This window comes from Oncorhynchus tshawytscha, linkage group LG29, assembly GCF_018296145.1.
Source record: "Oncorhynchus tshawytscha isolate Ot180627B linkage group LG29, Otsh_v2.0, whole genome shotgun sequence".
Classification (NCBI taxonomy): domain Eukaryota; kingdom Metazoa; phylum Chordata; class Actinopteri; order Salmoniformes; family Salmonidae; genus Oncorhynchus; species Oncorhynchus tshawytscha.
The window spans coordinates 16,066,842-16,093,007 of record NC_056457.1 but is presented as its reverse complement, the minus strand read 5'-3'; the positions used below and the strand labels follow the sequence as shown (position 1 = coordinate 16,093,007).

Here is a 26,166-nt window from a genome sequence, read left to right as displayed (position 1 = left end):
GAGTATGTACAGTACAGTGCTCTAAATATAGTGTAGGACTCTATGTGCAGTATAGGGTTCTAATGAGCCTACAGGGTAAAGAAAGTAGCCTTACCTAAGCACATAGGAGCAGGATCCAATCTCCCGTTTCTGTAGCGTAAGGCAGCTTTATGTAGTACACAACCTGGACAGGACTCTAGTCTATCGCAGAGCCTTAGCCCCAATCTACTTTATCTCCTTAATGCTGAGTGCCAAGCAGAGACGCATTGGGTACCATTTTTTAAATCTTTGGTATGACTCGGCCGGGGATTGAACTCCCAACCACAGCGCCACTAAGGAGTGTTGTAAATGCAGTATAGGGTTCTAAGTTCAGTAGAGTACATGGTTCTAAGTATGAACTTGATTGTTTGGATAATAAGACAATCACTTGTCCTTATTTTATGTGCTGTGTATGGCGAGCTCTATAGGTCACTGCAAACAACCATCCACCAACCCAATAACTAAATGTCACTATGACAAGAATAAATGACAATGAACTGAACCACCCCCTGTGTCAGAGACAGACAAGAGAGAAGATGACAATACCTGACTTCCTCTGGGACCCGCCTCTCCAGTTTCTCCCTGAAAAACAGTGTATAACATAACATAATAACCAACGAGTAGGAGTCTGGGCGTGCCTGCATACAGTCTGAAGGACAAGCTCTCAGTGCGTGTGAATGACAACACGTAAGAGGAATGAAATATGCATTATGCAAAAAGACATCAGCGCTTACTGCAAAACAGGCAAATGAACAAGCTCCCTGATACCGAGAACCATAAATCATTCATAAATCATGTCTTTAGAGCCGCACACTGCCTCATTAAGCCAAAAGGCCCCCCTACAGGCAATAACACTGTTATGTTAGCTGAGATTTGGGCTCAATCTCAATTCGTCTTTCTGTGATTCTTTGCATCCTATCTCCTTGTCTCCTTCTCAACCGTATTGGAGGAAGTCAAAGGCTCCTCCCCTCAGACCTTCTTGTCTAATGCTTTTTGAGAAATAAGCAAGGAAAGACGGTGCAAGGAATCAAGGAAAGATTCATTGAGACCTGAAGTCTTTGGTGGTGCATGCTGATGCCCTTACCTTGGGACCTTTGAACCCAGGTAGGCCATTAGTGCCCGGGGACCCAAGGAAGCCTGCCTCTCCTGGTGTGCCCTAAAGAGTGAAAAAAGCATGATAAATAGCTGGGGTAAGTCTTCTTAGCGCAGGCTCTGGGTGGAAGTAGTCTGTAGGCAGAGAGCTAGGGTCAGCTTACCCTGCCCCAATACTAACTTTAACCATTAACAGGTCAATCTGCAGTTGCTACATACATTTTTGTACTTATAACTTAATGATATGTACCTATTGATTCTTGAAGAATATAACTTCTAAATGCTTCATGAGTTCAGTTCAACAGTCATACCCCATCAGAACCCAAAATAGATGCTCGTTTTACTCCAATGTTTGTAAACAAAGTAAATGTAAAGACACACTCTACAGCCTCAAGACATGGTTAAAACTATCATTTTGATATCATGGCTGGTCAGTCCTTGGATCCATAGCTCTGTCTATGAATTTGAGAGTGGTTGCATTTCTCTAGCCCCATCCCTCAGCTTTTTACTGACCCATGGATGTATTTTGTTTGTCCATAGTCTAATCGATCACGGAGGGCGTCTCTGGTGCCTTTCTCACCTTTTGGCCTGGCATTCCTGGAGAGCCATCGGAACCTCGCTCCCCCTCGCTTCCCTGAATACAGACACATAGGAATTAAACACTGACACACACACACACACACGTTCGCACGCACACATTCACACACACAAACACATGCACGCACTCAAACACGCACAAACACACATGCACACACACAGCATTGCCAACAAACACAGAGCTGATGAAGCTTCCTTTGTAAAACAGAAGGCTATTTGAAATTCAAGACAACAGTCTATTTACTCAACAATGGAAGACTAGAATTACTTTTACACCCTAAACGCACTTTGGTAAAGAAATATCACATTGGGAGAGATAATTCTAGTATTATCAGTAAGCCATTCGGAGAGTAGAGAAGAGCCCACACACTGGGGATGAAAAGCTGCAGTATTAGCATAATCACTAATTAAAATGGGTGACGGACAAACCTTTGGGCCATCGCGTCCACTGGCTCCAGGGTCTCCCTGGGGGCCTTGAATTCCCTGGGCATATAAAAACACAGACAGTTGGCCTGCAGGCAGTGTGACAGGATGCGTGACAGCTTAGTCACCAACCACTGAGAGGGAATTAGATGGCAGATGCCCCATTCTGGTTCATTTTTTAAAAAAGGGGATGTGCAAAGAGGCTTTAACCCTACCCATCTGCAAATACACTGAGCTATTGTTCCTCTTTGTTCATGTTAGGATGACTACTGTTATTATTCACTGCGACCGGTCTATTTGCACGTTAATCTCTGATATACAGTAATGTAATGTGTTCAAAACCATATCCCAGACCACAAGTGTGTGTGAGTAATTGTACGAGGGTCAATAATGTGAAGTTAAAAACTGCACTGAACAAAAATATAAACACGACATGTGAAGTGTTGGTCCCATGTTTCATGAGCTGAAATAAAAGATCCCAGAATGTTCCATACACACTAAAAGCTTATTTCTTGCACATGTTGTGCACAAATGTGTTTCCATCCCTGTTGGTGAGCATTTATCCTTTGCCAAGATAATCCAATCACCTCACAGTTGTGGCACATCAAGAAGCTGATTAAACAGCATTACCATTACACAGGTGAACATTGTGCTGGGGACAATAATCGTAACCAACATCAAATGCTCGCCTTCGATGGCCACTGGCACGCTGGAGAAGTGCCCTCTTCACAGATGAATCCCGGTTTCAACTGTACCAGGCAGATGGCAGACAGTGTGTACTGCATCGTGTGGGCGAGCGGTTTGCTGATATCAATGTTGTGAACAGAGTGCCACGTGGTGGCAGCGGGGTTACGGTATGGGCAGGCATAAGCTACGGACAACGAACACAATTGCATTTTATCGATGGCAATTTGAATACACAGAGATAGTGTGCAATTCATCAGCCGCCATCAACTCATAGTAGGATAATGCACGGCCCCATGTCGCAAAGATCTGTACACAATTTCTGGATGCTGAAAATGTCACAGTCAGTTCTTACATGGCCTGCGTAGTCACCAGACATGTCACCCATTGAGCATGTTTGGGATGCTCTGGATTGGCATGTATGACAGCATGTTCCAGTTCCTGCCAATATCCAGCAACTTCGCACAGCCATTGAAGAGGAGTGGGACAACATTCCACAGGCCACAATCAACAGCCTGATCAACTCTATGGGAATGAGATGTGTTGCACTGCATGAGGCAAATTATGGTCACACTAGATACTGGCTGGTTTTCTGATCCACACCCCTACCTTTTTTAAGATCTGGGACCAACATGCATATCTGTATTCCCAGTCATGTGAGATCCAAAGATTAGGACCTAATGAGTTTATTTCAATTGACTGATTTCCTCACATGAACTGCAACTCAGTGTAGATACCATGTCTTTACTAAACAGTACAATTCATTCAAATTTGAGGGAAGAAAACCTTCAATTCAAATGTAGATGATTGCTCTAACTTAGTAACAAGTGTAGTTATGCAGCTTCACTGAACCAGAAGAGGGCAGCAATGGAACACCATATGATGCACAGCTCGATGGCTCTGCTTGAATAGGGACAAGCTGTTACTTACTCACCAGTGGAGGGTGCCCAATCACCTCGTCTAATCAGTCCCTTTATGGAACACTGTCAGAGCTCTCTTAATGCATAATGGATAATTAATTAAGAGAGAATTACATTTCAGCGACAATTAAATAGACATGTTACAGTACGTGATGTGTATTGTAATTCCTCCCATGGAGAAAATGACTGCAATTGAAATAAAGTCATAAACATACTCGTTCATTACTACATTTACATTTGAGTCATTTCACAGACACTCTTATCCAGAGCGACTTACAGGGTGAAGTGCTTTGCTCAAGGGTACATTTTGCACCTAGTCGGCTCAGGGATTCGAAGCAGAGACCTTTCGGCTACTGGCACAACGCTCTTAGCCACTAGGCTACCTGCCACCCTAGTATGTGTGCAATCGGTTAAATCATTGAACTGGGATTGCTTGTCATTGTACAGATGTTGACACCCACCTGTGGACCTTTTGGACCTGTCGATCCCTTCTGCCCAAGTGCTCCTCTCTCTCCCTGTTGGATGAGAAGAGATGAATGCACTGCCTCCCCTGCAAGGTAGTCCATCTAATTACTTCTGTGCCTCAGAAATCCTCCTTGTATTGACTTGAGGCCGGGGACTTTTCTTACTCTAATATGGTCTCAGGTTTCAATCTATCTCTGATCCCCTATTATTACAGTTATTGACTGGATATTAGTAGCAGCATTATTTTTTATTCTGTTCTTACATGTGGCTTAAAGACTGTCCTTGCATCCATAGCTCTGTCTATGAATTTAAGTGTTTACATTTCTCCAGCCCCATACATCAGCTTTACCAAACAAAGTGACAGTGCTTCTGCATCTGCATTGCTTGCTGTTTGGGGTTTTCGGCTGGGTTTCTATACAGCACTTTGTGACATCGGCTGATGTAAAAAGGGCTTTATAAATACATTTGATTGACAGTGCCAGGCTGCATTTAAATACTTTCTTATTTACTCACATGCAAATAGGAAAGTCTTACCTGAGGTCCTGTTGGCCCCGCCCCTCCAGGAAGCCCCCGGATCCCCTGGAGATGACACACACAGCAGGTCAGCCGACACAGCAGTGGCATAATGAGTGACAAGAAAAGCGGGCCCCAGTTTAATTGCTTAGTAGTCAATTCATAATTTCCCCCTCTAGTTACAGTACCGCCATTAAGGCATTTCTAGAATGGCACATCGGACAGGATGAATAAAACAATCTGGCATGGCAAACCACTTGTTGCAGTGTGGAGTGCTTGCCTTGCATACAGTACATGCCAGTCATCCATTCCAATGAGGCCATGATGAGCCACAGTGGAGGGCATTGGGAGACCTTTGGAACACATGCCCAGATGTGCTGTGATGATTGTTTTCCTTGCATTCTAAATTGGTTTAATGGATCCCGCGTCTCTTCCCCCTGGTTTCCGCTGGGGGTCCGATACGCTGTATTCACCTCATTTACAGCCAGCGGGGCCTTCATGCACTTTGCTAAGTAATTACACACAGGAGAGGAGAACAGAATGCCAATACACCACGCGCTTAGAATTTCAGAGAGGGCCATTGTAAAGACATGCCCTCGCCACCCACTGGCTTCGATGGAATCAACCACTGAGGTAGTAGAGGTGATAGACTATGTTCACCTGTTTAAATAGTCATATGGGGTTAAACTCTATTGTAATACTGCTGAAATAAATAAGCAGGGGTGAAAGTAAGGTGGTACAGTCCGGTACGGGGGGGGTACGACCAGTAAAACATGCGCTTATCAAAACAATTACAACAAAATTACAACAAAAACGGTAGGTTATTACACCACTTTTCATAATCTACGCTCCAAAATGCGATGTGGTTTGATGAGAACACAGAAAGTTTGCCAAGGAAGAGATGAGTGGCTGACACTGAGACTCACACGGACAGCAGTGGATTCTGGCCTAATGACAATCGTAAACTATTGTCATGACACTTTGTGATGTTGTGTAACGGATGTTTCTTTCCTTTCATCACTGTTTGGTGTCACGGCTTTCTTCTGGTGAAGGAAAGGCGGACCAAAACGCGACGTGGTTTGTGTTCATCTTGATATTTAATTAAAGAAAGTACTGAACACTGAATACAAAAACAATAAACAAATGATGACCGTGAAGCTAAATGAGAACTGTGATGACACAAGTAATCAAACATAGACAATCACCCACCAGCAACCCAGGCTACCTAAGTATGATTCTCAATCAGAGACAACTAATGACACCTGCCTCTGATTGAGAACCATACTAGGCCGAAACATACAAATCCCCAAATCATAGAAAAACAAACAGACTGCCCACCCAACTCACGCCCTGACCATACTAAATAAATACAAAACAAAGGAAATAATGGTCAGAACGTGACATTTGGAGGGTGGAAATACAAGTATACAAAGCATACTCTGTGTATTTCCAGCCTGCTCTTTCCATGACAGACTGACCAGGTGAAAGCTATGATCCCTTATTGATGTCACTTGTTAAATCCACTTCAATCGGGTAGATGATGGGGAGGAGGCAGGTTAAAGACGGATTTTAAAGCCTGGAGACAATTGATACATGGATTCAGACAGTGAATGGGCAAGACAAAATATTTAATTTCCTTTGAACGGGGTATGGTAGTAGGTGCCAGGCGCACAGGTTTCTGTCGAGAACTGCAATTCTGCTGGGTTTTTCACGTTCAGTTTCCCATGTGTATCAAGAATCGTCCACCAACCATGGGCAATCATCCCTGTGGAACGCTTTCGACAGCTTGTAGAGTCCATGTCCCGACGAATGGGAAAAAGGGGGGTTCAATATTAGGAAGGTGTTCCTAATGTTTGGTATTCTCATTGTATGTTGCGAGTGGGAAGCGGGACCAGGTGTGACACTATGTAATTCTATGATTAGACCCATACCATTTTTTGGTAGGTCCCGTACCGGGGAAGAAATGTATTCTACTTTCACCCCTGGAGATAAATTCTGTTCTTAGTGCTGCAAAGCCACAGCGCAAAAGTGATAACCAATGTAGAGGGGCTAAGGTTAGAAGTGAATGACAATAGAATACCTTAGTGACTGCTTCCTGTGTCTGAGGTGTGACTTATTGATAGATTCATGTAATAATGTATTTACAAGGCAGATACATATACCGGTTCCCACTTTAGATAAAGAATTCTACAGCAAACAATGGAGCTGTCTGGGTGGGATACTGTTTTTACAGACCTGCTGAAAATACATATCCATTTCCCTGGAGGACTTTCAAATACCACATGGAAAGATAAAAAGCTGAGCTCTGACCACGTTCTCCATTTTCCCTGGAGGACTTTACAATTATACCACATGGAAAGATAAAAAGCTGAGCTCTGACCGCGTACTCTAGCATCAAGCAGGTAAAATCGATAGTTTGCAGAGTTTCACAATTTTTAATAGCAAACACAAGAAACAGAGGGGTGTAGCCGTTGTTTGCATTAATCAAAACATACCTGGGTAAATATGGGCAATATCATTCTGAAAAGAAACCAGCATCTGTTATATCAAACATTTCCCAAAACAACCCTAAGAAAACACTGATAAGATATGGCCCCGTCCCAACTGAAGGTGTGTTTTATTTTGAAGCGGGTCCTGGATTGAGCGGCTCTATTACTCTGCAATCTCTCAGCACCACACCTGTGTGCGCGCACACACACAAACACAAGAACCTGCTTCCGTAGCACAGTAAATAAAATCCCAATGAATGGGGTTGGAAGAAAGCGCCATCTGACACTGCTGGACCTTTCCCTGCCCCTAGTGTCTTCTGTCTCCATTGTAATTAACCTGCTAGGGCACAACCACTTCCACCCACAGTGGAATGCATCCAGATCATCAAGGGGTTGGCTGCTGGAGTGCCCACACTCTTAGGGAAAGGTGGAGAGGAGGAGAGAGGGATACGAGAGGGAGAAGAGGAGAAGAGAGGAAACAGGAACACGACAGTCCCTTTGACATCCCCCACTGCTGCATGCTGTTTGGCATTAATGACACATTTGATCAGAAGAGGCCCACATTGATGAAAAAGTGCTTCCATTTGTTTTAATGCCTTAGCATGCAAAGAGAAAGCTTGGTGAGAAAAGATTGGGACTAGCTGACTACTTTGTTTTCGAGGTGCGGAGAGTGCCTCAGCACGCAAGGGCGTATGCTTTGATGAATTTAAAGGCAATGGGGCCCCTGCCAATCTCCACTTCTGTATGTTTTAGCGAGTCTAGGGACTTGCTAAAAGCAGGCTAATTTAGTCAGACAAGCAGAACATATTACACTCTTAGAAAAAAGGGTTCCAAAAGGGTTCTTCTGCAGTCCCCATAGGATAACCATTTTTGGTTACAGGTAAAACCATGTTTTGTTCCAGGTAGAACCCTTTTGGGTTCCATCTAGAACCGTCTGTGAAAGGGTTCTACATGAAACCCAAAAGGGTTATACCTCAAACCAAAAATGGTTCTCAAAACGGTTCTCCTATGGGGAGAGCCAAATAACTATTTTAGGATCTAGAGAGCACCTTTTTCTCTAAGAGTGTACAGTCTATAAAGTGGGTGACAATGATGACCAAACCAGACTTTTATCCTGGTTTATTGAATGTAGGCCTATGGCTGGAAGCGTTTGCACCAAATAAATGGAGACCTCAGCAGCAGTGTGACTTAACATTTTAGGGTAGCGTACAGGCCTCCTCCTATCCCCAAAAAACTAGAATAGTGTAGGCCGGCGGATAGTGATATTTAGACATTTCATCTTACCGTCCAAACGCATTGTATGCAGCTGGCAATACACTTGTATCCCCCATGGACCGGTTCGTTCCTAAAACATTCTCCATTCCGGCTACAACGGCATCAATTTCCTCCTTAACTAGATTTAGTGGTGAGAAGGAGGGAAAAATATGTATACTTTCTTTACATAACACCATTTTCCACCACCATGCTAGAGTGGCTAATGCTAATTCCTGATGTTGTACCCTGCTTTTAGCCAGAGGTAAACATAAGACTGCTGCAACCTGATAGGCGTAACGCGATAGCAACATCCAGGACTATCATTCCTAGGCATTAGCCACTCTAGCATGGTGGTGGAAAATAGTGTTTCATAAAAATGTATTTCCTCCATTTTTTTTACACCTTCTCGCCATTAAATCTAGTTAAGGAGGAAATCGATGTGTTTGCAGCCTGAATGGAGAATGTTTTAGGTACGAACCGGTCCACGGAGAATACGAGTGTATTGCTGGCTGCATACAATGTGTTTGAACAGTAAGATGAAATGACTCAATATCACCATCTGCTGGCCTTTGGGCTAATCTATGTTGTACCGTTTGTAAAACAGGCAGTTACATTGGATTTATTAGCCTAGTCCTGACTTCAGACCAAGGCTTAAGACTAATCATTTTGTATCTGCATATCAGCTATCCACATGAGTTATTTTGAGCCTATTTGAAATGAGAATCAATGTGTTTACACAGTAGGTATTTCTTCTTCGCTATGATCAGCTTGTCAAAAGTCGACGAATAGGCCTACAGTTGAAATCCCTGACTCCTGACAATTCAGCTCACAGAGGGGAACTCCCGGAACGCAGTCGCAAGTAGCCTAATTTCAGTCTATATTGTCCATTTTATTTGTACCTGGCCTGTTTTTAGAATATGGTGTTTGTTAACATGTCATATTCAAATCGAGCACATTTTTATTTGATAGGAAGTCATTTAGTCTATTTGATCGGAGACACATTTGGATGTAAAAACAATAATGTCTCATAACATTGTCATAAATATGGTCTCCAGTCTGTAGGCTACTGGAAAACCACATAGGCTCCTACTCTTTCTACTACTGGCTACATGATTTATGTTACATTACTTGAGTCTTGGTGGAGTGCCGCAGCGCTGCATCTCTCCAACAGCACCCTGGAGAAGTGCGCTGGGCATGGACAAGATACATTTTGCGACCCTGACTTGTGACCACTGCTTAACATGGGGCAGCATTGGCACTCACCTAAATAGCCCATATGCCACTAGGTGAGAGAAGTTTCCATTGTTTTTGTGCAGAATTATGTTTTTTTTTTTTAAATGTATTTTACCTTTATTTAACTAGGCAAGTCAGTTAAGAACAAATTCTTATTTTCAATGACGGCCTAGGAACAGTGGGTTAACTGCCTGTTCAGGGGCAGAACGACAGATTTGTTAAGATGTGAGGTGTGAGGTGTTATGTGTTGTTGGGGGTACATCTTGTTCAGTTTAGCTCGGAAAATGCTGCCCTCGTCAATCTGGTCCGCCTATTTTAGGGTCGGCCCTAGCGTAGCCAAACTAAATCTTCAACCGCATGCTATCCAATTGCAATTTCTCAAAACTATTATCAACACGCTTAACAAATCTCCCAACATGCATGCATGCCACTCATATTAGCTACCTCACCCAATCAATTGCTGCACTTCAGTTTAGTCAATCCCAGGTTCTGTTCTTTGCAGCAAACAAGGATGAAGCTCAATGGAGACAGATGGTCGTGATCCCACATCAAGACCACTGTGGATTTACTCACGATTGCCATTACCATTGTGGCAAACAAGCCTGGAGATGGCCCAAACCCCTGATTGGCCCAATACATCTGGTAGAACCGTTCAAAGCCATTCTCTCTCATTTGAGATTAGCTTCCCTCTCTAAGGGACACATTTGAGCTTGAGATCCATGATGCTCATCACTTGAATCTACACAACTACTCCATTGATACCAATGCATGATGTAAGCGAGGATTCGAGGTACTTGACTTAGGATTCAAAGTGCTCAGAAAGCATAAACACTACAGTGGTAAGACTGCAGTGTATCCCCCAGGATGATTTTGATGCTGCAATCCAGCCCCAGCATCAACAAGACTCATTACATGCAAAAAGGGAAGCCTGTTAGGCTGTTATATTCCACTGTTGTTATGGCAACTCCTCTCAAGAGGTACACTAGTTGGAGAACTCTGTGATTTGGTGGGTGGAGCTATATTGCATGCACTGAGGTCAGCAAACATTGTGGCCAAGCGCTTGGTGTGGCACCAATACGAGGTTGCGTGCCTAAGTCCTAATGTCCTTTTTTCATGAATCTTTACGAAGTCACTTGTAAAGCAGCTGCTGGTTATAGGTTTTTCTGCTGAGTTGATGGGAAATGTGTTTGTTTGGAGGCACTACGTTTGTTGCTACATTCAGTTTGGGTGACAACCACCATTGCCATTGGTTATAACTACAATACATGTGTGTATTATACAGTACGTGAGACATAGCCAATGGATATACAGGTAAAATAATGGAAACAAAGTGTATTGAAAGCAGGTGCATCCTGAGTAAGCAATTAATATTCCATATTATGGTCACGTATAAAAAAAATACCATGGCTGTCTCAGTCACCAGATCTCAACCCAATTGAACACTTATTGGAGATTCTGGAGCGGCGCCTGAAACAGCGTTTTCCACCACCATCAACAAAACACCAAATTATGGAATTTCTCATGGAAGAATGGTGTCTCATTCTTCCAATAGAATTCCAGTCACTTGCCAAGGTGCATTGAAGCTGTTCTGGCCCAATGCCCTATTAAGACACTGTATGTTGGTGTTTCCTTTATTTTGGCAGTTACCTGTATCTATACTGTATGTGCCTAAAACTTTGCGAATAGCCAGTAGTATCTACTTCATATGTGCATTCAATGTTACGAAGCACCAATGTTAATGTGTGCATTACAAATTCTGCCCAACAGATTACACATTTCTTTACAACAGATTAAAACAAACTTCGAAAACAATGTATTCTTGACTTATTGATGAAAGTCGTGTCCAGCAAATGTAATTAATAATGTCAGGACTTCTACTTGGTGAGAGTCAGAGAAGTGCATCTGTAAGCAGTATCCGATCTCTTTGGTCTCATGCAGAGAGGAGGTTGCAGCACACACACACACACACACACACACACACTTCAGCTACTAAAGTGCTGACTGACTCACCGGTACCCCCTGTTGTCCATCAGCACCAGACATTCCAATATCTCCTTTGTCTCCCTGTGAAAGAAAGGAAGAGAGAGATTGAAAGTAAGATTGAAACAGCGTTAGATCGCCTTCATTGTTCGGCACCTTTGTATACAGCTCACGTGCACACCTAGTAATCAGAATGCTTATATAGTTACAGCACGTAAACCTCAGCGTAAAATTGTGACATGTTGCCAATTCATTTGGATCCCACATGCAGCTCAAAAGGAATGTAAGTTAGTGAGTCGCATTGCATGAAGCAGTGGGAGATGAGGTCAATCATTAGAATAATATCAGTATTCCTGTGACCTCTGTTGTCCGGCAGTTAAAGCCACAGACCTGGGCACACATGTACAGCCTAGGCTACTTCGAGTGGACTCACGCCCTTCTGACTGGTAAACTCTTCTACCTTTCCTGTCTCCTCTTCACTGTCCTATCTCAGGAAAAACTCAAAACCTTTAAAACAAAACAAGGGTTATTTATGCAAATATATATAAAGAATAATATAAGTAATCCTTCCTTATTATTTATTATTTCTGAGCCAAGAGGTGGATCTGCTTTAGACTGTAGGTGGTAAGGTGAGACTGAAATACATGAACCATGAATCACCTCTTGGTAAGATACACATGTTAGCAGTTGTGGCGGGGACCTTCTATTCTTGTCCCCTTGTCCAGTCTCAATATGGTTCCACTGTACAAAGGCAGTTAGCATCCCATGTGCATGTCCCAGACAACCGGTGGGCTGACCACAGCTCATGCTTCTATCTTAGTTATCTTTATTTTACCTGGAAAGAAAGAGAAGAGCCCTTATTCTCATCTAAGTGCGAGAGCAGTCCTTGTGGTACTATATTTATAATGTGCTCAAATAGAGCTAGCCAGGTGGTTGGTTACTGTTACAGCAGTATTGTAGACATACAATGTCTCTCATGAATATGACTTTGCACTAAGTATACTGGCTGATGGAACATGTATTTAAACAATACTGGAAGGGTGGTGAGGGTGAGGAAAGTGGTGAATAAGCTTTGCCTCTGTTATGTTTTTTCTTTTGAAGTGTCCTGCCACGCTGCGCACATAAAAACATACATGCCACCAAACCCTGTAATTACAACAAGAAGACGCCCTGATGTACCAATAAACGGGGTTAGAGACATACATCTTTGAATGCTATAACTGTTAGAAAAAAGACAAGTGCAGAGTTTCTGGTTCAAAAGACAAGGCGGACCCCATGTAAAACTCTAGCGACCAGAATTGTCTTTACAAACGGGGACATAAATAATGGCTAGTGGCTGGGTTTTGTGAATTGAGAGTTGTAAAGAACTAATGTTTTACTGCCATTCAGTTCAAATGAGGATACAGTTGCTCTGAAAAACTAAGCTTACTGTGCTCCCTGTTTTACAAATGAAACAACTGAAAATGAACACAACCTTCTGTTTTGGCAGAATGGGCATCTGGAATAGGTTTGTTGTATCCATTTTTGTATCCTTCTTGGGGAGCCAATTTTACTTGTTATTGTTGTTTCCTGAATATTATCTGATCGCAACCAGTTCTAAAATATTAGAGAACATTCCAAACCAGCAATTTGTCAACAAGCGCCAGCCACTTGGGAAAAATGCAATGTGACACAAATTACACACACATATGTCAAACATACAGTAGTACCCTGTATATAGTCTATTTTAATTGGAAGCAAGAGAACAGAAAAGAAAGGTCCAAATTGGTTGAAAAATATAAAGTAGTCACAGGAAATGGGAAAATATGAAATGGGAATGTGAGTTCCAAAAGAAGGTAAGCCTAAATATAGCACTGTAAATGTAACTGATGTGTACTTTTCAATGGAAGTTGTTTTTTCCTTCAGCAAAAACTCCATAGACTTGTTCTGTATCCTCTCCAAAGTAATGAAGGGAACCAGATTGACTGTACTCATTAAAAAGTTGCATACATTAGCAAGGGTGAGAAACTTTGAAGTCATAACCTTGAATACACTCCCCATTCTCCTCTCCCTTCAAACAGCACGGCACTTAAATGGCTAAGCCGGAAAATAAAACCCACACAGAGGGCCTTGATTTACAATTAAATCAGGATGAAATTTCGGTTCGTATTTGCTAGTTGTGTTTGTGTTTTCACTGAGCTCCCTGATGTAAAACACTGCTTTGCACCGCAGTTATTGATGGAAGGTATTATTCCAGAAGTTCCTACAGAAAGTCTGTCTCATGAAGCCTGCTGTTTGTTTTCATAATCCCAAGCAGCTACACTGTTTGACTGTGCAGTGTGTTCAGTGGTGGCTACGGCACGAAGCCAGCTTCCCATTATTAGGCTTCTGCTTGTCAATGCCTTTTAATTATGAGGGCTCAAACATTGATTTTGGCAGCTAAATGCTGCATCACAATCATATTAGGGTGGCATTACAAGATATTAGAAAGGGCTCTCTGTGTAGCGACTAGCTAGCCTCTTCATGGGTTTTTTGACGTACTGGACCTGGAACGTGGTTTATATGGGCAATTTTTCAAAAATGGCTGCCTCCTACTGTTGCCTGTATGTACGGAGACTGGACAGACATCTTAAGAGCTGAAACTGCATGTGTTGTCTCGACGCTCAACCGCCGAGCAACAACACAAAAAGCGCTTTCTATCCCAGTGTAGGTGTGTGACAACTTCACTCAACACAAACCAACTAAAGCTGGGACTAGGAGTGACAGCACCACTCCCCGGAGCACTCGGCTACACACATTACAGGACTTTTTCCTAATTGCTAGAGGTTCAGGAAACTGAGGCTAGTTGCCCATTTGTGGAATGGTAAAGAGTTTTGAAAAAGCAGGTGGAAAACAAGAATGGGAGATGAGTATTCCGTTTTAGAAAAGTGCTGTGTATGTATGCCAAGTTATTAGACAAACATTTCCTGATTTTAAAAAAGCATTTCCTTTCTTCCAGAACCTCTTCCACAAGTATTCTATGTGAATAGGGCAACAACCACAAAGAATATATAATGCACGTGTTCCATATGTAATTGTATGGCAATAACACTAACAAATCATCAAAACCATGTAAACAGATCATGCTTAGGGATAATACCCTATAATTAAAAAGCCAAATTACATTCAGCAGATATTTATTGCGATATGCAACTGGAATCTCAACAAAGGAGTAACATAGGGAGTTACCAAATTACAAGCCTGTTTTTAGGGACTCTGTGTGTCATATTGCCAAAGTAATTAACACCCTCAGTTTTGTTGAGGTATCATGCGGTAAAATTTTCTACAACATTTACGTTTGAATCAATTAGCAGACACTTATCCAGAGTGGCGTACAGTTAGTGCAGTCATCTGAAGGTAGCTAGGTTAGACAACCACCTAACCCATTATATATAGGCCATCCACTTATAGATATAATGCCCTCCATTGTCTGCCAAGAGTATTAGTAAGAGCTTGTGGTTCCACACAACAACCTCATAGATACATAAGCATCTGTAAATGCATTCAAAGCAATACGCATAGAATGTCCTCCTTCAGCTATCAACAATGAACAAGAGACTTTCATTTGAGGCACCTTTTCCTGAATGACGTCAGAATCCCATTGTAGTGTTACTGAGCTTCCTCGAGTGCTAATCTAATTGGCACTAGTCCTGTAGGGAGGCTTAGCCTAAAACAGAGTGGGCTACAGCTTGGCTTACATTCTGCCAACTTGTTTAATTCAAGGATCAAATCTGGGGTCCTGTTATTGTACGTGTGGGCTACTGAAGCAGCGGGGGAAGGAATCTTGATGTTGGGGTTTTAGCCAGTGATGGTGTGTGTGTGTGTGTGTGTGTGTGTGTGTGTGTGTGTGTGTGTGTGTGTGCTGAGAGTAGACATATACACATGTATTACCCATCTGCTACACTACACAGATTCATACCCAGGTTAAAGACCGTAACAGATTCATCCCCTGGTTAAAGACCCTAACAGATTCATCCTCTGGTTAAAGACCCTAACAGATTAATTCCCTGGTTAAAGACCGTAACAGATTCATCCCCTGGTTAAAGACCGTAACAGATTCATCCCCTGGTTAAAAGGTCCTAACAGATTCATCCCCTGGTTAAAAGGTCCTAACAGATTCATCCCCTGGTTAAAGACCCTAACAGATTCATCCCCTGGTTAAAGACCCTAACAGATTCATCCTCTGGTTAAAGGTCCTAACAAATTCATCCCCTGGTTAAAGACCGTAACAGATTCATCCCCTGGTTAAAGACCGTAACAGATTCATCCCCTGGTTAAAGACCCTAACAGATTCATCCCCTGGTTAAAGACTCTAACAGATTCATCCCCTTAAAGGTAAAGATTCACCCCTGGTTAAAGACCCTAACAGATTCATCATCCCAAATTCATGGTTAAAGACAGTAACAGATTCATCCCCTGACAGTTTCAAAAGACCCTAACAGATTCATCCTCTGGTTAAAGGTCCTAACAAATTCATCCCCTGGTTAAAGACCGTAACAGATTCATCCCCTGGTGGTTAAAGACAGTAACAGATTCATCCCCTGGTTAAAGACCTAACAGATTCTCCCCTAACAAATTCATCCCCTGTTAAAGACTGGTTAAAGGTCCTAACAAATTCATCCCCTGGTTAAAGACCCTAACAGATTCATCCTCTGGTTAAAGGTCCTAACAAATTCATCCCCTGGTTAAAGACCGTAACAGATTCATCCCCTGGTTAAAGACCGTAACAGATTCATCCCCTGGTTAAAGGTCCTAACAGATTCATCCCCTGGTTAAAGACCGTAACAGATTCATCCCCTGGTTAAAGACCGTAACAGATTCATCCCCTGGTTAAAGACCCTAACAGATTCATCCCCTGGTTAAAGACCCTAACAGATTCATCCCCTGGTTAAAGACCGTAACAGATTAATCCCCTGGTTAAAGGTCCTAACAGATTCATCCCCTGGTTAAAGACCGTAACAGATTCATCCCCTGGTTAAAGACCCTAACAGATTCATCCCCTGGTTAAAGACCCTAACAGATTAATTCCCTGGTTAAAGGGATACCTCAGGATGTAGGGTAATGAAGCCCTTTATCTACTTCCCCCAAGTGAGATGAACTCATGGATACCATTTTTATGTCTCTGCATCCAGTATGAAGGAAGTTAGAGGTACTGTAGTTCTGCGAGCCAATGCTAACGAGCATGCTAGCAGTTACCATAAACTTCCAGTCATTGTACTAACACTAGTTAGCAATTTCGCTAAAGCTAGTTAGCAACTTCCTTCAAACTGCATGCAGAGACATAAAAATGGTAACCACAAGTTCGTCCGACTCTGGGGAAGTAGATAAAGGGATTCATTGCCAAAATCCTGAAGTATCCCTGAAGGACCCAAACAGATTCATCCAATATGTGCACACAGACAGACAATCCTTCATGAAATACAGTCTGCCTTTTTAATAATGTATGCATTGAGCATGCATACAAGTACAAAAAAACATGCTCAATGGCTTCAACATGAGGGCCTCAATAAGACATTGTTGAAATTAGACCAGGGATAGTGTAATCGTATATTTTATCCCCAACTATGAAAATGTTTTTGTGGGAGGAATTGCCCTGGTCTATACTTCAGTAAAGTCGTATAAGTCTATAGTATAGGCCTCATTGACATTAATTGGAATAGGCAGCCCGGGTTTCAGTATTGTTTAAAGGACAACTCTGTGTAAATCAACGATATTTACAACACATTTTAGTTTTATATGTCTGTGAAAGTGTGGATAGTGTCGAGATTAAAATGTGCTTGTCTAATTGTGTGTGTGCGTGCGTGTATGTGTGCATGTGTTTTCCTAGGGCAAAAACCTCTCCAATGAAACTGACAGGCCACGTCACAACAGCTAATCACACAACCTAATGATGTGTGCGTTGGATGAAAGAAATTGGGCGAAGGATTTGGCCTGGAATCTGTTTTACTAGCTCATGTGGCATTGTGATATGTTACTGTCCTCTAATCTCAATAGTCATGCATGGGTCATCTTTCTCAGGGATTTTGAAAGAGTTGGAAGAAGATAAAGAGGGGAGAGAGATGTCGTGATGAGATGGAGAGATACATAAAGGCACTGTGAGTATTAGGTTGGGTAACTGGTGTCCTGGTAAGAGGTCATCCCCCTCCTGATGGTCCAGTGCTCATGGATTTAAGATCTGGGTAAAAACCCACCTTTACCCCTAGCTAAAGGTATCTGCTTAATGACATATTTTTGTTTTATATTTGCATTATATTTAAACACTTCTGTTATTGTATAATTTTTGTATCTACTTCTACTAAATGATAATGATAATACATAGAATTTATTTTGCGCTTTTGTTTCAGGCCCTAAGATATTTTGGGTCTGCCAACTGTCATAATTTAGAGATGAGAGATGCAGGGCACATTTAGTCTGAGTACAGTCATTTTTTGTTATTTCTCTGTAATACTACTAGCCACCTAGCAATTTTATGAAGTTGGCCTATAGCTGTGCCCCATCGGATTTGTGCGGTCCATTTTGTGACATGGCGTACAAGGAGTGGAATGTTAGCTAAACATACTGGTACCTAGGCTATGGCACTTCCATAGAGCAGGCTAAACTGTTTGTTGGAATTCAGAGACGCTGACCTGAGAAGGGATGGGACAAAAGAGGGAGTAAATCTGCCATCCTGGTCGATAAGGGGAAGATATACGTCTGCTGAAGCTAGGTCTAGAGGTGCCCTCTGTAAACATTGTTCTAGCGGAAATCTCCAATAAAAAGGAGAAGATAGTAAAAACCAGGCCAATATCTTGAATGTCTTCTACCGTTTTCCTCCTGAGGTATGTTGGAGTAGCGGAGGTAGTTCAGTGTACCATGATTGTCCAATTAGTAACCTTGCCTGAGGGCTTGTTTTAACTCCCAGATGGGATGCAGAGGCTTTAGCTCATAGGGTTAACACGATGTTAAAGCACAAAGACCACCTGCGTTCAAAACCAAGTCGTCACATTGGCATAGGTTAAGTTTTGCTACCGGGTGAAGACTAACATCCTTCACCAAAGCCTAGGTACCCTACAACAATTGCCTGCCATCTAGATGTTATGGAATTAGGCATAACAATAGGTTGCCCAGTCAAGTTTGCTTGTGTGATGCTCCAATGCTGTGGCACCAGTGTCCTGGGATCTCACCTGGCCCTGTCAGTGTCTCTTCTGTCTCTTAGCTCAGTGATAATCACACCATAACCAAAATCAATACACACCCTGCCCCAGGATACCGTGTTGCTAACTCACCCACCTTGGTATATTTCGACTGCAGAGAAGAAAATGGCCTTGTTTTTACCCAAAGAACACAACACAGTGTAACACACAGCAAACACACTCCTAATGTGTGCTCCCAGAGCAAATATTTTGCTAGGTTTGTGAGTCCACTGGAAAAATGGTTGGAGTGAAAATATTTCACCTTGTCCTGCAAAAACCTTGAGAACGAGCCAGCCGCCATGAAACATATCACACAATGCAACCCAAGCAGACTCGTGGACATATCCCATTCATGAGATGTTTGTAGTGATTGATTTCACTTCCCTCCTGTGGGTATAATTATAGTACAATTTCAGTATTGGGTATAATTCCTAATATCAGCAGAAAAGATAGATTTGGGCTAATAGTAAAATGAAAACTAACCCATGGAGATTCTTAAAAACATAAACTCACAAATAAAAGTCTAATAATGGTTGCATTTATACTTGATATACACATGGATATTGACTTTATACATTCATTTAGAAGGCGTGCGTGCTCTCTATCAGTGAGCAAGCAGGTGTTTGGGTAACAGCCAGGCTAATGGTAAAGCCATGACCTCACAGGCATGCAGTGTGTTACAGTGCAGCAGCTAGACATGTTGTTAACTGGAGGTTGTGAGTATAGTACAGGTACAGGCCTATAGCTTGGCATGGACTGGGTGCTGAGTGGGGGGGTGGCCCTCTGCCAGTAATGTGAAACACCCCCATGACAGGACCCAGGACCCAAGCCACCTGAACTGTCAATGGGGGTGAGTGCATGTCTCATTCAAACTGCCTGAGACTGGAAAGACACACACGTGCACGCTCGCACACACACACACACTATTCTATATGCACCATCAGTGTTTCAAATTCACCAGTGGATCTCAGTGTACAGCAACACTAACTGATTGAATCACGCCATTGGTTTGTTACAATAGTTCTCTAACATGTGTCACAAAAAATAAATAATCACACACACAGTTATACATAATTACACTGACTTCCAGGATCACTAAATCATAATTTCAATGTGATGACTTACTGCAAGTCAAGATTGTGCACTGATTGTGTCCAGATGGGTTGAAGTGAATGAATCTGTACAACAAGTGAATTAATCAATCTGCACAACCCAGTTCAACAATGTCTCTCTCTTTCATTAGAAAAGCAAACTGTATAAGATCCGGTAGCACAAATAACATTACGTAGATGTGTCTCACTGAGTCTGCACTGCCTTGTGATTCATTCATTTTACCAACTATTACAATGGGCTGAAAGGTAGAGGGGAAAACACTCTTTCTGACTTTTCCATCCAAACACAATGTTTGTTAGGAGTCACTAATCCAATAAACAGATTTGAATTTCCATGTTGGAGTCAACTGTATGAGAATAGCCCTTTCTGTCCGTCTGTATATACAGATGGACTGATTCCTGTAAATCATTAGGCTGTGCAATGGTCCCTGCAACAGTATCAAGGGAAATGCACTTTATTTATTTTTCTTGCAGTATCTGAGAAAATGCCACTAGTGAACGTTCGCTTGGTCCCAGGACCAGGGAAATCACAGGCTTCTAGCTTGGTCCCAGGACCAGGGAAATCACAGGCTTCTAGCTTGGTCCCAGGACCAGGGCAATCACAGGCTTCTAGCTTGGTCCCAGGACCAGGGAAATCACAGGCTTCTAGCTTGGTCCCAGGACCAGGGAAATCACAGGCTTCTAGCTTGGTCCCAGGACCAGGGAAATCACAGGCTTCTAGCTTGGTCCCAGGACCAGGGAAATCACAGGCTTCTAGCTTGGTCCCAGGACCAGGGAAATCACAGGCTTCTAGCTTGGTCCCAGGACCAGGGAAATCACAGGCTTCTAGCTTGGTCCCAGGACCAGGGAAATCACAGGCTTCTAGCTTGGTCCCAGGACCAGGGCAATCACAGGCTTCTAGCTTGGTCCCAGGACCAGGGCAATCACAGGCTTCTAGCTTGTTGGTTACAAATCCCTCACTCACTTTTCAAGGTGCTTTTCAGGATGAAACACATCCCTGACATGGGTCTTTAACCACTGTGTTCTGGTCCTTTAGTTCTGATGAAAGGCCTCATTTGGGTCTAATAGGACATGTTTAACAATATGACCGAACTGCAATTCTGTTTTGTGTCAATGGAACTGTGCAGTAGCACCCGACATGTGGTTCACATTAGAAACTCAAAGTGTGAACACAACCTTTTGTTATTACTGAGGCAGTGCTCAACCCACACACAGACCGATGGGCCTGTTGGAATTACAGTGTTTCTTGGGTCGCAATTGCATTATAATAACAGGAAAACTGCCAAATTGCTTTGTGGCTGGAATTCAATTGGTATAACATGCACATAACTTCCTTTCCTAGAATGGTCAAAAGTGAATCTCCAGAGCGAGCCTTCATGCTTTCTTGTTTGCAAGTTCACAGTGTTGTATTTAACTTATTTCACAACTTGACGTACTTCAGATGTGGTCAATCCTGTGTCCTTCGCTTAATTGAATCAAATGATGCCAAGAGAGGCTTGATGGGATTGAATTTCAATCAAAGTAGCAGCATTCCCAGCCATCCATCGAAGGCCAAAGAAGGCATTAGAATATGATTCACTTGGCATCTGGTGCAGAGCACATTATCCTATATGATCCTACTGTACCTCATATTTTCACACGGTACATCATAGAAAAACCACCATGTAGTGAATGTAGTTGCTTGGATAGTATGTTGTTTAATGTAATGACACAGGAACTACACTGTTAACTAACGAGAAACAGAATGAGTCTTGCTTCCTTTCATTACTGCCTATGCCTCTATAAACAAAAATCAAGTTAAGATCCGCCCATTGTTAACGGAGCAGGAAGTAGAGGATAGGAATCACCTTTGGTCCCACCGGCCCAATCATTCCATCTTTGCCCTGCACTCCTGGTCCCCCCTGTAAGGAAAATAAAAGAAGAAACGGAGCAGAACAGGTCAATACCAAATTCCCCCTCTTCACGTCCCAAATCAAACACAATTACAGAAATTAGCCCCTCCACTCCCACTTCAAACAGGCTGTCTGGTGTATAGACATACAGAGAGGACTGAGGAAGCAGCAAACCCACTCTGCTGTAACCTACACTTTCTCCCATATCTGAGAGAATTACAAAAGAACTGTGGTGTCTCCACTGTGAAGGTAAGAACGGCTAGCCTGGGAATCAAAACGGTTTCAGAGTCAAAGACCTGCTGTGGGTTATGCAGTCAGGTGCATCTCAGAACCACTGCAGTGAGAGAGAATTAAAAGTACTGAAATTTGGTTGACAGTTTACTAGCCCCCTTAAACCTACCCAAACCAGAAACCTTGGATAGATGGCAGAATTCGTGCAAAACCGCATTTAACCATGGCAAGCTGACTGGGAATTTGGCTGAATACAAGGCAATCAAACAGGCAAAACGTCAGTATAGACGTGGAGTCGCAATTCAACAGCTCAGACACAAGACATATGTGGCAGAGTCTACAGACAACAACGGACTACAAAGGAAAAACCAGCCACGTCGCGGACACCAATGTCTTGCTTCCAGGTAAGCTAAACACCTTTTTCTCCCGCTTTGAGGATAACACAGCGAAACCGACCAGCTACCAAAGACTGTGGGCTCTCATTCTCCGTGGCCGACGTAAGACATTTAACCGCGTTAACCCTCGCAAGGCTGCCGGATGAGACGGCATCCCTATCCACGTCCTCAGAGCATACTCAGACCAGCTGGCTGGAGTGTTTACAGACATATTCACTTCGCTGATCCTCAATACAGGGCCCCCACAAGGGTACGCGCTCAGCCCCCTCCTGAACACCCTGTTCATCCATGACTGTGTGGCCACACACGCCTCCAACTCAATCATCACGTTTGCAGACAACACAACAGTAGTAGGCTTGATTACCAACAAAGACTAGACAGCCTACAGGGAGGAGATGAGGGCCCTGGGTGTGTGGTGCCAGAAAAATAACCTCTCATGCAATGTCAACAAAACAAAGGAGCTGATCGTAGACTTCAGGACACAGCAGAGGGAGCAGCCCCCTATCCACATCGATGGGACCGCAGTGGAGAAGGTGGAAAGCTTCAAGTTCCTCGGTGTACACATCACTGACAAACTGAAATGGTCCACCCACACAGACAGTGTGGTGAAGAAGGTGCAACAGCACCTCGTCAACCACAGGAGGCTGAAGAAATTTTGCTTGGCACCTAAAAGCCTCAAACTTTTACAGATGCACAATTGAGAGCATCCTGTCAGCCTGTATCACCGCCTGGTACAGCAACTGCACCGCCCACAACTGCAGGGCTCTCCATAGGGTTGTGCGGTCTGCCCAACGCATCATCGGGGGCAAACTCCCTGCCCTACAGGACACCCACAGCACCGGATGTCACAGGAAGGCTAAAAAGATCATCAAGGACAACAACTACCCGAGCCACTGCCTGTTCACCCCGCTATCATCCAGAAGGTGAGGTCAGTACAGGTGCATCAAAGCTGAGACCGAGAGACTGAAAATCAGCTTCTATCTCAAGGCCATCAGAATGTTAAATAGCCATAACTAGCACCATAGAGGCTGCTGTCCTATATACATAGACTTGAAATCACTGGCCACTTTAATAATGGAACACTAATCACTTTAATAATGTTTACATATTTTGCATTACTCATCTAATATGTATATACTGCTTTCTATTCTATTCTCTTGTATTTCAGTCTATGCTGCTCCGACATTGCTCATCCAAATATTTATATATTCTTAATTCCATTCCATTCCTTTTACTTTAGATGTGTGTGTATTGTGAAATTGTTAGATATTACTTGTTAGATATTACTGCACTGTTGGAGCTGAAAACACAAGCGTTTTCCTACACCCGCAATAACATCTGCTAAACATGTGTATGTGACCAATACAATTTTATTTTATTTATTCATGCAGTGCATGGTAGTTATTAGTTCTGTCAGTTTGAGCATCTTATGAGATGAGACATACACTGGAAGCCCTCACCTGTTAGTAATGGGGATTGAGTTGAAGGTTTGCATTTTTTTTGTGAAGGACTTAAATAAGAATCATTGTAATCGTCTAGGGTGTAGAAGCAGGCAACACATACTATTTTATCAGCAGCTATGTAGACATGGGAGCTTTAAACAAGATCTAACTAAGAAGCCAGGTTCCCGAAACTGACAGACTGCCAAAGATTATGACAAATGACCATATTGGTCAGATGATGATCATAGATAAACAAAGAGTCAAAACCATAACGTACCATTGGTCCAATCTCACCCGGAGGTCCGGTTTGTCCCCTCTCACCCGGAAGTCCCTATATGGACAATGGAGAAGACATGTTGTTACAGGCAAAGTTTCGGTTCATGAAATATTATAGATCTATTGTTATGAAAAGGTCTGGAGACCCAGGCCCAAACTCTTCCTCCCTTACCTTTTTCCCTGGCATTCCAACAGAGCCTAGGTTTAATTGTGAAGTTGCAGGACCCTTGAATTACAAAAGACAATATTTAACAACGCACAGTGAGGCATTGATGAAAAATCTAACTACTCTTGGCATCTGTAGTGTATTACAGTGTTGACTTTTTTTGCTCTGCCCATTTTCTGAAGGTTTTGATATGCTACATGTGAAAATAAATCCCTCCATTTCCTCCCCATCTGGTCTCAAAGGGCCTGCACTTCAACGCAGTTAGACTGTGTTGTTTCCATTGAACCTGACCATCTGTTTAAACCCTCTTAAAACACTAGTCCAGAACAGACAGAACAAGACTGGTATACAGAGCACCATTGTGGTGCTTCAGACAGGGCTGTGGTGGTGGGCCGGTTGGCTCCTCTCGTCCCCTGGCACAGTGGGTGAAAGTCGGGTTGGGAGTCTCACCTTTGGTCCTGGCGGGCCCGGTTTCCCCGGTAGTCCTGGATCTCCTCTCTCGCCCTTCATGGATACAAAGTTGGAGCATGTTAGAGTGTTATGCAAAACTCAAACCCTAATATGTAAATCCAAACCATGCACATCTACACAGAGGAGGAGGAGCTTACTTTGCCACCTGTCAGACCTGGAGCCCCGCTGGGTCCTAGTTGGCCCAATTCACCCTGTGTGGGTCAGGAATAAATAAGAAACAAACACTTCTATTGTATGTCTCTCAGATTTAATAGATGTATCATGCTATTAAACATATATTAATGGCACTGCAGCGGTTGCTAATAAAAGAGACAGTCGCACGCTGCTCTTCCTAGCATCATATTTTAGGTGTTGGTCTCTGGGCTTTCCTCAGAGCTTTCAGAACAGTGGTTGCTGCAATGGTGTTGGTAATACTGGCTACTATTGTGGTGGGTTTGATTCCTGCACAGACCACATTAAACTGAATGGATATGCAAACTGTTAGCATAACAACCATAACGGTTTGATTAAAAAAACGGTACTATTCATATTTAATAATACATTATTCCTGAGTGTTACAAGTGTTACAGTTAGCAGTGTTGGACTGTCAAGAAATGCTCACCGTCTCGCCAGGAAACCCAGGTTCTCCAGACCCACCAGGCTCACCCTGGGTTCCCTAGACAAAACAGAAGGCAGGCATGGAGGAAAACAAGCAATCACAGGGTCAGTATAATGTAGTCTATGTGTTGCCTAAGTGGGAAGGCTATCTGTGATTCTCTGTTCCGTTATGTCAAAAGATAGGTCAAAAACTCCCCCAAAACTTCTCCCAACATCTGTGGGAGGTAGGTGTGATGGGAGATGGGTACTGTTGTTTTCAGGCAATATAAAGAAGATATGAGACGTTGATGTGTACTCACAGGCTTACCGTCAGGGCCTGGTGGTCCTGCTCTTCCTATCTCGCCTCGGAGACCCTGTACAGCCAGTCACAATGGCATTAAAAACTTTACGGGCTCCACAACAAATGGGAATGCGTGATTGATCATGCTACGCAAGTGGGATATACTCAGAAAAAAACATTGTTGGAGTGGTCTCTCCCTTTCTTTTCTAACTTGTATTGTTTTGAATTAAAGATTGTCCAAATAAATACTGCAGTAATAACGGATGGCCCGTCTAATGATTAATGATCGACAGTGATTCCTGCCGACACACTTCTAGAATGGACCCAATGTAATAAATCACACAGGATGCAGTTGCAGTGCCTGTCGCTGATAACTGAAACGTTTTAAGCTCTGGTGTCAAAAGCTACCTGAGGGGAGGAGACTAACCAATCTATCAGATGTTATT

General features: G+C 42.9%; 1 protein-coding gene across 2 annotated transcripts in view; it reads right to left on the bottom strand.

The window, feature by feature from the left end:
• The window catches only part of si:dkey-225n22.4 (collagen alpha-1(XXI) chain), a 49,071-nt gene that overhangs the window by 7,125 nt on the left and 15,780 nt on the right, over nucleotides 1–26,166 (bottom strand). For both annotated transcript variants that reach the window (XM_024392792.2, XM_042308553.1), the window contains exons 11-24: nucleotides 25,740–25,793; nucleotides 25,445–25,498; nucleotides 24,981–25,034; nucleotides 24,823–24,876; nucleotides 24,379–24,432; nucleotides 24,208–24,261; nucleotides 21,818–21,871; nucleotides 11,699–11,752; nucleotides 4,734–4,778; nucleotides 4,196–4,249; nucleotides 2,137–2,190; nucleotides 1,691–1,744; nucleotides 1,103–1,174; nucleotides 565–600 (exon numbers count right to left, since the gene is read on the bottom strand). In XM_024392792.2, the coding sequence (XP_024248560.1) occupies nucleotides 565–600; nucleotides 1,103–1,174; nucleotides 1,691–1,744; nucleotides 2,137–2,190; nucleotides 4,196–4,249; nucleotides 4,734–4,778; nucleotides 11,699–11,752; nucleotides 21,818–21,871; nucleotides 24,208–24,261; nucleotides 24,379–24,432; nucleotides 24,823–24,876; nucleotides 24,981–25,034; nucleotides 25,445–25,498; nucleotides 25,740–25,793 (747 nt within the window). The remainder of the gene's footprint in view (nucleotides 1–564; nucleotides 601–1,102; nucleotides 1,175–1,690; nucleotides 1,745–2,136; nucleotides 2,191–4,195; nucleotides 4,250–4,733; nucleotides 4,779–11,698; nucleotides 11,753–21,817; nucleotides 21,872–24,207; nucleotides 24,262–24,378; nucleotides 24,433–24,822; nucleotides 24,877–24,980; nucleotides 25,035–25,444; nucleotides 25,499–25,739; nucleotides 25,794–26,166) is intronic.